Source organism: Sus scrofa, chromosome 1, assembly GCF_000003025.6.
Source record: "Sus scrofa isolate TJ Tabasco breed Duroc chromosome 1, Sscrofa11.1, whole genome shotgun sequence".
NCBI lineage: Eukaryota > Metazoa > Chordata > Mammalia > Artiodactyla > Suidae > Sus > Sus scrofa.
Genome location: NC_010443.5, coordinates 202,176,154 through 202,189,541, shown reverse-complemented (window position 1 = coordinate 202,189,541; position 13,388 = coordinate 202,176,154). Strand labels below are relative to the sequence as shown.

Here is a 13,388-nt window from a genome sequence, read left to right as displayed (position 1 = left end):
ACTGAGCCTCGATGGGAACTCCAGCATTTTTAATTTTTTCTTTCCATTTTTTTTTTATTACTCAAATGAATTTATCACATCTGTAGTTGTATAATGATCATAACAATCTGATTTCACAGGATTTCCATCCCACAGCCCCAGCATTTTGAATTTTAAAAATTTTTTTCTTGGAAGAAAAAGCCACATCAATAATTACTGAAAACTTTATACAATACTTCATAGTTTAAAAAGCTAATGGATTTACAGTTTCTAGTTGATTTTTTGAATTATTCATAATAATTTGTGTTTCTGCTTTTTTCTTTTTCTTTTTTTAACTCCATTATTTCAGACTCCTTTACATTTCAGATCTTTCATTTTATGCAGTCTTTTAGGTATCTTAATGTAGCCCAGATAAAAAGATTTGTCCTTGTTCAACAGAAATTTCAAGAATTTTTTTTTTCTTTTTCTTTTTTAGGGCCACACCTGCAGCATATGGAAGTTCCCAGGTGCTGGGAAGTTCCAGGGGTCAAATTGGAGCTGCAGCTGCAGGCTTATGCCACAGCCACTGCAACATGGCATCTGAACCACATCTGTGACCTATGGATCTTAAACCTACTGAGTGAGGCCAGGAATCGAACCTGCATCCTCATGGATACTAGTTGGGTTCTTAACCCGTTGGGCCACAATAGGAACTTCTCAAGAATTTTTAGTTTGGAGAGTTTATTATTTGAGGTGGAAGAAATATTTTCTTTTCCTCATCTTACGTATACTAGGGGGACACAGAGACATATATGGGGAAGAATGGAGTAAGTGGGAACAGAGAAGGGGAGATAATGCTTACAGGTTAGAGGAAATGGGACCTTCCAGGTTTGGAACGAGATCAGCGGGAGGAGGAGGTAGCCTGTGATTTCCAAGAATGAAGGCATCAAGAGAATGGACAGGAGAGAGCTACTGGATTGAGGAGCTTGGTTAAAGTTATAGGGCTATTAAATGGCAGAATCTGCTGTCAAATTTATGTCTCTAAGACTCAGGTTTATTTTGTTTTCTGGAAAATAGATAAAGGAAAAAAAATAGTTCTAATGAGCCAACTCTGCAACAAATGCAAAAAAGGATAGTTTTGTGACAATTACAAATCCTGGAAAAAAGTTTCTAGACAGTAGTGCCTTTTTTGTTGCTATATTTGCATATTAAGAATCTGTAGGCCTAGAATGACAGCTTCCAATGTGACTTTTCTATGTTTTCCAGAAACCATCCTCAGCCTTTGATCACTGTGCTTGAACACAGACCTGATTGCTGGCCAGTACTTTTACAGCAGCTGACAGCTTTTTTCCAACAATGCCCTGAAAGGTAATGTAACGTGAAATAGATGAAGGAGATGAAATTGTATATGCTGATTTTAGAGTTTTTTTTTTTTTTTTTTTTTTTTTTTTTAAGCTGCCTTGACTGTAGTGTTTTCTCTTGAAGAAAGGAAATATCTTAGAGCAGCAGTTTTCTATTTTCTTTTTAAGAGTAAGAGATAAAAAATCCTGCCAGATTTACTGATTGTTGAAATACTGAATATGAGAAAAGCCACTATTAAAGAAGCCAGGCATTGATTAGTTGGGAATGTTGATTAGAAATATTTAGTAAATGGAGTTCCCTTAGTGGCTCAGTGGTTAACATACCCGACTAGGAACCCTGAGGATGCGGGTTCGATTCCTGGCCTCGCACAGTGGGTTAAGGAACTGGTGTTGCCATGAGCTGTGGTGTAGGTCGCAGACATGACTCAGATCCTGCGTTGCTGTGTCTGTGGCGTAGGCTGGCAGCCGTAGCTCCTATTCAACCCCTAGCCTGGGAACTTCCACGTGCTATGGGTATAGCCCTAAAAAGCAAAAAAAAAAAAAAAAAATATATATATATATATATATATATATATTTTCAGTACACTACTACCTGGTACATATGGTAAACAAGTTTTTCCCTCTGGAAATTAATTAGCAAGTTAATCTCTCCATTAGAAACCAATGCCAGTTGAGATGAAGCAGTACTGCCAACTAGGACCAAATAGCCGCCACCATGTGTTGTTAGTTTAGCTTCACCAAGGCCTCTGATGGTCCTCATAGCTTTCTTCTGACCTTACTACCATAGCACTGGCTCAAGTGGTCATCTCTTTTTGTGGCTGATGCCACCTGTTCCTAACTGGCATCTCTGCCTCCCATCTCATTCTGCTCAAGGCCGTTCTCTAAGCATCCAACAAGATGACATATTAGGAAAACAGATCTTATTGTATCACTCCCTTGCTTAAGTCACCACAACTGTGATTTTCTTTTTAAAAATATTTTTTTTCTTTCCTTTTTATGTTGGAGTCTAGTTGATTTTGCAGTGTTATGTACAGCAAAGGGATTCAGTTACACATATATATGCATCCTTTTTCAAAATCTTTTCCCATGTAGGTTATTACAGAACATTGAGTAGAGTTCCCTGTGCTATGCAGTAGGTCCTTGTTGATTATTTTATTTTTTAAACATAACTTTAAAAAAATTTTTATTGAAGCATAGTTGACTTACAGTGTTACATTAGTTTCAGGTGTGCAGCAACGTGAATCAGTTATACATATAGATATATCCATTCTTTTTTCACAAATAGGTTATTACAAACTTTTGAGTAGATTTTCTTGTGCTTGTTAGTCATCTATTTTATACAGTAGTATGTATATATTATTACCAACTATCTAGTTTACCTATACTTGTGTCTAACAACTGTGATTTTCCATCTGCCCTTAGTGTGTAGGCTAAGCATGGATATGCCCTCTCACCCTTCAGCTGATTTTATGGACTGTTTTTTAACATGTTGTTATCTTATGGAAGCTTTCTATTAGAAAATGATAGTTTAATTTCTGAAATATTTGGAACATCCCTGGGCTAAGGTTAAAATCTATTACATCATGCTAGGCTCTCTGTATGATTATGGTCCCTACCCATTTCACCAGTTTTATTTTTTCCTATCTTTACCTCATAGTTTATGAATTGTGTATCTAGCAGTACATTGACTTGCTTTAGTTCCCATAGGAAACTGTGCTATTCCTTTGCCTCTGTGCTTTTGCTTATTAATATCTACCTTCCTTTCTTGAATCTCATCCCAGCCCTTTTTTAACTAATACCCTAGCCTTTTCTTGACTAATTTCTCTGTTTTAAATCTGTCTTTAGATATTCACTCTCCTAGGAAGTGTTTACTTACCACCAGCTGAATTAGATGTCCCTTAATAGCTTCAGTTGTGATTTCTAACATCATTATACTTACCACACTGTCTTATAATTATTCTGCTCCATTAACTGTGAAACTTTCTTGAGGGCAGGGGCTGTGTGTCATTATTCTTTGTCTTAATAATTCTGGTCACATTTTTTAGGTGCTTTATAAATGTTGAATTTATGTATGTACATACACAAAGCCCATAGATTGATGGGGCCCGGGCAGTGGGTTGTAGAGTTTCTCCTAGGATATAATATCATGATAGGAAGGTATCATTGCCCAGGTAATCCAATGCCTAAGTTACATTTATACACTAGCTACATTCATGTCTTCTTGCTCTTGAAGGTCTTACAATATCCTACAGATACATTTTCTTAGAATATAGTTTCTGAGTCTGTAACTCCAATTTTAGATGGAATTTCTAGGCAGGATATAATGCTCTAGTATGTTTTAAAGAGATGTGTCAGAAGAATCTATGTAACAACTGAATGAATACCTTAAATATCATGAAGATCATTATCATCTTCTCGTCCCTCGCCTAGGACTGCATTTTTCAAAAATAGGATATTAATATTTGCTAAAAAAGTCTTTGTCCATGTCAGAAAGCAAAAATAACAAATTTATAAACATTTGTTTAATGAAATTTCTTTCTTTAAATAGATTGGGATACTTAATGAAAGATGCTCCTGCTGATATGCCAAGTTTATTATTAAGCTTGTTTTGGATAATCCTTACAGATATCTCTCTTCTCCAGTGCTTTAGTTAGTCAGCAAGTAATTAAATTACCTTTGGTCATTATCATTTAAAAGCAGTATTACATTGGCATTTGGAAGTAGTTCTTTTAATGACATATGTCCAAATATTCCTAAGGAGAAAAGATTATTAATTGATTTTGGTTTATTTGTTGATAAGTGTCTATTGATTTATTCCTTTCACTTGAATTCTGAGGTGTTATAAGTTCTAAGTTCTAAGTTGTGTTATAAGTTCTAAGTTTATTTTCTATTTATTTGCGAAGAATGATTTCAGTTGTCTCATTTCTACCGTTGTATTATGAGACTGTTCTTTGCAGGATGAAATTGATAATTCTTGTTGCACTTTCAACAGACTGTTAGTTTTCTGAGATTTAATTTTAGAATAAGTTAACTTAGTAGTTTTTATGTTATTGTTTAGAAGGTAATGAAGGAAGCTTGATAATTTAATAAGAATGAAAATGGTGATTCACCACTATAGGAAGGAAGCAAAATATTGTGATGATAGCTTGTATTCTAGCTCTTTCTACATTAGAAATTGTTGATTAGAATAGCTATTTGGGTTCATTTTTAATAAAATGTAGATGTCTTAAAATGACAATGTATCTTCATGCTAGATTTTGCAGGGGCATGGTTCTTTAAATTCTGCACGCATTTGAAGAAGGCTTGTGATGTTAAGACTTAGCCTTTATGAATTGAGAGTTGGGTAAATTGGCAATGATGTCATGGTCTTCAGCCTAGGTACTTTAAGGTTATCTAGCCTAACACATAGTTTTTCGGATGAGGGAACTAAGGAGAGCAACATTCAATGAGTTGCTGAAGGTCATCTCCTAATTAGTGGTGGATTTGGGCCCCAAACCTCAGTGTTTTGACTCTCATCCCAAGTCTTTTCCCACTGCTTCTCCCTCCATGCTGAACACACATGTGACAGTCTTGTGTGTTGATGATGTTGGCTATTTTTTTTTTTTTTTTTTCAGGGCTGCCCCTGTGGTGTATGGAAGTTCCCAGGCTAGGGGTTGAATCAGAGCCATGGCGGCCAGCCTATGCCACAGCCACATCTGTGACCTACACCACAGCTCATGGCAATAATGGAACCTTAACTTACTGAGCAAGGACAGGGATTGAACTGGCATCCCCATGACTACTAGTAGGATTTGTTACCACTGAGCTACAACAGAAACTCCCATTTTTAAACATTCTTAATCACTTTGAGATTTCAGGTTATCTCTTTATTATTTTACTCTTCTCCTTAAGCCCTATTTCATAACCCACTGCAGTGGTAGTAAATCATCAGTTACCACATAGGAAATGCAAAATCTAAAATTAAGACAGGTTAAGCCAAGGAGATTTATAAAGAGTATTTGTCCTCAGGAAGCTCAACATTACGCTTGTGATGTCAAATATAACAGCATTTTGGAAATATGTTTCCTTATATGAACCTTGCATTTATTTTGGAAATATATTTCTTTGTATGAACCTTGCATTTATTTCATCTTCAGCATCTCAAAGTGGGAGAAAACTGATAAGCTACTCATGGATATTCTTGACATCTGGATAGTATTTATCCTTTGAGGAATACATTATTAGAGCTGAGGAAGCAGTATTTCTTAAATCTCTTTTCTGGAAACTTATGCTCTGTATTCTAACCACATCTACATCATTCTTTTTTTTTTTTAATTTTCCTAAAGTGGATGGTAAATGTTTGATTTAATAATTATGACCTAAAAAGGCCTTTTGTTTTTATAGATTCTGTAAATATTTGTGCTCATGAGGAAAAAACCCTCAGATTGTGAGCTGCATCAGAACAAGGATTTAATATATTTTTGTTTCTTGTGTTGTTTCTAGCACATGGAAGAGTGAATAATTGTACTGTAGGAACTCAGTCAGTTTTATCAAGTGACTAAATGAATGAATGAATGAATTAAATCTTAATAATTTGGTAACTTTTAAACTTTTATTAATGTTAATGGTGTTTTGAAATTGCATAGCTATGGAATGCATTATAAAATCATGCTGTCAGGCGTAACTCAAATGCCGTTTACTCAAAAAAATATTGCATTTTATACTTTTCTTTTAGTAGGTTTCATTTTCTGTCCTTTAGTCCAGAAACAGAGCTGGTTGTCCCTGTTAGACTACATGCTTCTTAAGGCTAGATATTGTCTGGCTCATCTTTAATCTTATCTAATAATAACATATACAACAAATATGAAAAATTTAAAAAATTAAATGATATATATTAATGTATGCTAATTATAAAACTATAGCAGTATAAATGAATTGGTTAACCTAATGATTGACTGAGTATCTCTTTGAGGGCCTGATGAGTACAGTTATTGATGTTAAAGCAAAGGAATCCATAGTCCATTCCCTCATTTGCTTATAGTCTGGTAGAGGATGGATATATTAAATAAATAGGGAGTTCCCATCGTGGCACAGTGGTTAACGAATCTGACTAGGAACCATGAGGTTGTGGGTTTGGTCCCTGCCCTTGCTCAGTGGGTTAACGATCCGGCGTTGCCGTGAGCTGTGGTGTAGGTTGCAGACACGGCTCGGATCCCGCGTTGCTGTGGCTCTGGCGTAGGCCGGTGGCTGCAGCTCTGATTTGACCCCTAGCCTGGGAACCTCCATATGCCGCGGGAGTGGCCCAAGAAATAGCAAAAAAAAAAAAAAAAAAAAAAAAAAAAAAGGCATAAATAAATAATGACAATAAAGTCATTATCATGTGCAAACACATAATGGAGATCTGACTAAGGCTAGGTGGCAGGGAAGGCCCTCAGGGAGTCATTTTAAAGGGGAGAACTGAAAGATGATAGAAATTAGAAAGAACAGGAAAGGGAGAGAGGGGAGAGTATTACAGGTAGATGGAACAGCAAGTGAGAAGAAAGCTCAGAAGGCCTGATTAAAGGTCTGAAAGAAGTTTAGTGTAGTTAAGTGGGGAGTGGAGAGGAGCAAGAGATGAGACTGGTGGAGTTCCCGTCGTGGCTCGGTGGTTAACGAATCCGACTAGGAACCATGAGGTTGTGGGGTCGATCCGTGGCCTTGCTCAGTGGGTTAAGGATCTGGCATTGCCATGAGCTGTGGTGTAGGTTGCAGACGCGGCTCGGATCCTGCGTTGCTGTGGCTCTGGCATAGGCTGGTGGCTACAGCTCCGATTCAACCCCTAGCCTAGGAACCTCATATGCCGCAGGAGCAGGCGAAGAAAATGGCAAAAAGACAAAAAAAAAAAAAAAAAAAAAAGATGAGACTGGAAAGATAAGTGAAGGCCAAATTATGGACAGTTTTGAGTTGGACTAAGTACTTTATCTTAAGCTAAACTCTTTGAAGAAATTAATGCCATGATCAAAATTTTGTATCTCAAAGGTCATTCTAGCTTTTTTTTTTTTTTTTTTTTTTTTTTTGTCTTTTTGCCTTTTTTAGGGCCGCTTCCACGGCATGTGGAGGTTCCCAGGCTAGGGGTCGAATTGGAGCCGTAGCCACCAGCCTACTCCAGAGCCACAGAAATGCAGGATCCAAATCGCGTCTGCAACCTTCACCACAGCTCACAGCAACGCTGGGTCCTTAACCCACTGAGAAAGGGCAGGGACCGAACCCGCAACCTCATGGTTCCTAGTCGGATTCGTTAACCACTGCGCCACAACGGGAACTCCTATTCTGGCATTTTAATGTCTTTGGACTTGGAGTCATTGGGATGTTTTGAAATCTAAATAGATTAGAAAGATTTGTAAAGTCTTCCTCCTTTGACTGGGAAGAACTTAAGAAGAAGGACTTGACAAATTACTTCACCTCTCTCTGCCTCAGCTTCTGTATCTGCACAATGGGATAATATTTTTTTATTTCATAGGGTTGTGGTAAGGATCAATTGAGTTTAAAGGTATAAAATGCAGTAACTTGTTCATGTAAGTGTTAACAAGTTGACAAGTAAATGTTAACTGCTGTCATCACCTTGTTGGGATGTCTTTACGGCTTTGTTTTTACATAGAGCTCCATCTGTCAGGTTTTTCTAAAAATGCATGCCCATGGAGTTCCTGTCATGCTGCGGTGGCAATGAATCTGACTAGTATCCATGAGGATGTGGGTTCAATCTCTGGCCCCGCTCAGTGAGTTAAGGGTCCAGTGTTGCCGTGGTGTAGGTCACAGGTTCGGCTTGGATCCTGTGTTGCTGTGGCTGTGGTGTAGGCTGGCAGCTGTAGCTTTGATCCGAACCTTAGCCTGGGAACTTCCATATGCCTCAGGTGTGGCCCTGAAAAATCAAATAAATAGAATAGAATAGAATAAGATAAAATAAAATGAAATAAAAATGCATGCCTGTGTCATACTCCTGGAAAATGGATCCTGACATCTTTAACTCTAAAAAGGTCCTCAGATGATACTGATGTTCATTAAAGACTGTTTTTGGGGATGTAGATGCTATTCTGTGTGCAAATAGGGACCCTCTTAGTCCTGGGCATCAGGCTTATGGTCTCCAGGTGTTGAGTCATCCTCCCCAGAGTATAAAGAACTATTTGGAATGGGTTTAGATGGGTCATAGTGGAATGGAAGAGTCGTGAAAGAAAGGTACACTGAATGTGGTATCATGGTTTGTGAGATGTTGAACTCTAAGTTGATGTTTGACATTTACTTGCTTGGTACTCTGTTAACTTAATGGCTTATACACTACATGACTTTCAGGTCAGAAGTTTCATGTATCCAAATAATGGCACCGTTTCTATGGTATCTATATTGTGAACCATCCCAGTTACAAGAATATGCTAAGCTCCGACTAGCTCTGCTCAAAGTCTTACTTCAACCCCGGGTTCTCTGTGACAAAGAACAACCATCAATACTGGAACAGCAGATACTTCAACTGTGTTGCAACATGGTTCCATGTTTGCAGGTAAGGCCTTTCCTCCACCTTCACTTATTTTTGTGCATAAATAGAACCTATGTGACTTGGAAGACTGGCTCTAGAAATACCTGCAGGGTTTTGGAGATGAAAGAAACCAATCTAGATTTCACTTTAATATATACAAAATTAACTACATTTATAGAAATAGAAATCAACATAGTCCATTTTAAAATTAGTAGGAATGAAAACTTTAAGAATGACTTCTTAGGGATAATTTTAAATTGAGTTTCTCCTATGCTGGACACTGAGAAAGTTATAAGGGGGGAAAAATTCTCTTTGTGGAAGTTGGAAAAAGGTGTCTCTCTGGGCAAATACAGCCCTCAGGGTGGAGGGCTTGACCAACTGAGTGCTGGCTAGATTCTGATTTTTATTTTTTTATTTTTTAAAATTTTATTTATTTATTTATTTATTTATTTATTTGTCTTTTTGCTATTTCTTGGGCCGCTTCCGTGGCATATGAAGGTTCCCAGGCTAGGGGTCGAATCAGAGCTGTAGCCACCGGCCTACGCCAGAGCCACAGCAACGCGGGATCCGAGCCGCGTCTGCGACCTACACCACAGCTCACGGCAACGCCGGATCGTTGACCCACTGAGCAAGGGCAGGGACTGAACCCGCAACCTCATGGTTCCTAGTCGGATTCGTTAACCACTGCGCCACAACGGGAACTCCAGATTCCGATTTTTGCAAGTCCCCTTACAGCTTATGTGGTGACCCTGATGGATCCTGCTTTTGAGAAGCCCACAGTCTGGTAAGGGAGCTAAAACAAGTGTATACATTCTTATAAATTCAAAGTAGATGGATGAAAGATATTTAAGAGAGGTATGGATAAAATGCTTAGAGAGTTTAGGGGAGAGAGAAATTTGAGCCACTATCTCAATAACTGCAGATTAAAAAAAAATTTTCCCCAGTTGCCAGCATGTCATGATTTTAGTGATTCATTTATCCCTTCCTACCGTCTAGGTTTATTGTTTGCCTAGAATCTGAGCACCATGCTGCTTAGCTGATGGAGGGAATCTGTGAATATTTTTCAAGGTGATCCCTTGAGGTCACAAATGACCTAAGTTTGTGTTTGCAAGAAGTAACTAGAGTGACTCTTTTACAACTCATAAATAGGCTTTCTTGTAATTAAGGCCTAAAAAAGTGAATTCTCCTGTGGCTTTGGTTTTGTGTGGGCATTAAAGCAATGTATAGGCAAAACATCTTGAACTTGGGTACATTTTTCTATACCATGTTTGCATTACTCTCTTCTGTGCTCTTTGGTAGATGTTTGCCTTCATCCTCCTCAACCTATATTTACAAGCCTAAATACTTCCAGTAGTGAGCTTTGTGGGATATTTCTAGGAATCTGTGGCTTGTTATTATAGTTGAGATAGGTGAGAAAAAAAGAGATCCATCATTTGGAAAGAGTGGAACTAGTGACATAAAGACATTTAATCATAACAAATCAGCTTTATTAGAATGAAGAATATGAGAGTTGGAAGGGATCTTTCTGGCAATGTGATCCATTTTCCCACTGATTATAGGTATTTCTTATACCTTTTTTTTTTCTTTTTAGGGCCACACTTAGTGGCATATGGAAGTTCCCAGGCTAGGGGTCTAATTGGAGCTACAGCTGCTGGTCTATGCCACAGGACAGCAACATGGGATCCAAGCCACATCTCTGACCTTCACCACAGCTCATAGCAATGCCGAATCCCTGACCCACTGATCAAGCCCAGGGATCAAACCTGCATCCTCATGGATACTAGTCGGATTTGTTTCCACTGAGCCACAACATGAACTCCCTCTTATACTTTTTAAGAGACAAATATCCCATGATTAATTATTTTAGTAATAAGGAGCATGCTATTTTGCAAGGCAACCATTTATTTTATTTTATTTTTTTAGCAAGTACTTCTAATTGACCTGCATTTTCTTAAGGTTACCCATTAGTCCCCACTTTCTAAGAACAAAACAAAATAAGCTTTTCAAAAAGCCTATCTGCAGCCTGTCTTGTGCTGTTTTTTCTTTTTCTTCCCTTTTATCCTTTACTCCCTTCCTCCTTTCTTTTCTTCATCAGTTTCTTTACTTCTCCACACAAATGGTTTTGACTTTTCACTGTTTTTTGAAGGAATTCTTTAGTTTATTGGTGTTCAGAATGTGTTACTACGAAATGTTCTTAGAGCTTAATGCAGTACTGTAGATGTGGTCTGGTCAATAGTGAGCATTTCAATACAATCATAGTGATTAAAATTTTTCTTTAGAAATAGCTATCACACTATTGACCCATTTTTCAATGAGATGATAGTCAGTGAAACTCCTTTTTCTTCTCATTCCAGTTGTTCTTCCATATTGTATTTATGGAGTTATATCTTTTTTTTTTTGAACGTACCTGCCTTCAACTATTGACTTTGGCCTCACTAGTTCTTTCTTTTTAATTGTGACCCTTGTCATCTCATATATTATTCATTGTGCATGATCTATTTCTACATAAATATAAACCATACTTCCAAAGTATTCTTGTTAAGAATTTTGGTAATGTTAAAGATTAGAGAGACTTTAATGCTAAGTTGCTGAGGTTGTCTTTCAATTTTTTTTTTATTATGGAAAATTTCAAGTATGTACAACAAACTGCACTCAGGGAAATATATTATTAAATAAACTTGGTGCTTTATTTTTAATCCCTTTCTTTTCTTGATGGCCTTTTGCCTTTCCCATTTTGTATTTGCAAAAGAGTAAAATGATTTAACTACTGGACTCTTCACATTTATTTTTTATAATTTAGTATTTTCTGCTGTTTCCTCCCCCTTGATCTTTTAATAGCTTATTTTTTTCATCTTGTTTGTTGGGAATTAATTTTTCTCTCTGTGTAAAATGTACAGTCATTTTGGGTTATTATGGTGGTAACAACTGGTGAAAGGTACAGCTGGTCAACTGTAGGCTTTCCTCTTGATGAATTTAACAGACACAAGGCTCCTGATTGAAGCAGATGGTTCATTGTTTGTAATCTCTGGGAAATGCCAGTGTGTCTGTGAGCAGGACCATATCCTTAGTACTAACTCCAGAATTTTTATCAGAACAGCTGGGTTTGAATTGAATTGGGATTTTCAAGAGCACCCAAGTCCTTCCTATCTAATACATTAGCCAGTTGAGAAGACACTCTACCATTTGAATATGGTCTTTCACTGCATCTGCCAAGTGTGGAAATGATGCTCTCATGTAAGGTTGTCTGAGCAAATTTCTTGCAGATGAAAGGTTTAGCCGTGCACTAGAATAACATGCTAACCCTTTTCTTCTAGGTAACTATGTTGTAATTATAGAATGGAGAGTTCATTTGGACAACTCAAAACTAACTTTAATTAATTTCCTTCAACATGTTGGCACTGTCATGTAATTTGTCTTTAAAAATCTACACTCAGAATAGTTAGAAAAATAAATGGAAAGAGTTTGTGCCAGCCAGCACTAACAAAAAGAGTAGCAAATTGTGTTTTGGTTAGTGAGAAAAGGAGAAGGCAGAGTTGTATTTTTTAACTCTCTCTGAGTTACATAAATTTCTTCTATTTTAAGTCTTTATAGGTTTAGGGAAAAATATTTTATTGGTAGATGTCTTATATAAGCTAAAATTATCCTTTGGTTTGTGTATTACTTTAATATCATACAATGCTTTTTTTCCAAACAGATAAAAGATATGATACAGACAACAGAAGTGATGCTGTTTATTGAAGAAGTATATTTAAGCCTTTTGCGTCATCCCAGTTTTTGGAAAATTCAACTTACCGAGCTGACCCTTCAGCTGCTCTGTGTCTCTGAAGTCAGCTTAAACATAACTGGGGAATGCTCATCTTTAATTCACCTTTTAGAACACAGTGTTGAGCTTCTGAGGGAGGTAAGGATAGTAAGAAATTTTGATATGTGAGTTATTACTTAAGCGAATCTGGAGTAGTGGGCTGGGTGTGTTCTTTTACTTTATGTACATGAAAGGCATATTGATTTCATGCTATTAGATCATAATACTAATGTGCTACTACTACTAGCATTTATTATAAAACTGAGTCATTAAATACTCTCTGGAGCATCAGTTAAGGGTCTGCTCCTGTGCATTTTTTGTTTATTCACGTTGAACACAAGTATTGCCAGACCCTATAGAAGAATACAGTTGACTCTTGAACAGTGTGGAAGTTAGGGTTGTCAGTCCTCCATGCAGTTGAAAATACATGTATGCTTTTACATTTGACCCTCCGTCTCCAGAGTTCTGTGTCCATTGATTCAACCAGCCACTGACTGTGTAGTACTGTAGTACATACATATCTCTTGGAAAAAAATCTGTGTATAAGTGTATCTACGCAGTTCAAACCCATGTATTATTCAAGGGTCACTTTACACAGATGAAAAGGCCATTCCGTGACCTCAAGGGATTATAAACATCCAAATAAATAATTGTAGTACAATAAGGTAGGTGCTTTTTATTTTAAAAATATATTTAAAGTACGATGGGAGCACAACTTAAGGGAAGTAGACCTGAGTTTAGATTTGAGGAAGTTTGAATAGGAGTTTGCTTCGTGCAAATC

At 37.2% G+C, this 13,388-nt stretch overlaps 1 protein-coding gene across 10 annotated transcripts in view; it reads left to right on the top strand.

The window, feature by feature from the left end:
* Positions 1-13,388, top strand: part of FOCAD (focadhesin) — a 319,932-nt gene that overhangs the window by 69,383 nt on the left and 237,161 nt on the right. For all 10 annotated transcript variants that reach the window (XM_021063120.1, XM_021063095.1, XM_021063125.1 and 7 more), the window contains 3 exons: positions 1,225-1,326; positions 8,625-8,829; positions 12,500-12,706. In XM_021063120.1, the coding sequence (XP_020918779.1) occupies positions 1,225-1,326; positions 8,625-8,829; positions 12,500-12,706 (514 nt within the window). The remainder of the gene's footprint in view (positions 1-1,224; positions 1,327-8,624; positions 8,830-12,499; positions 12,707-13,388) is intronic.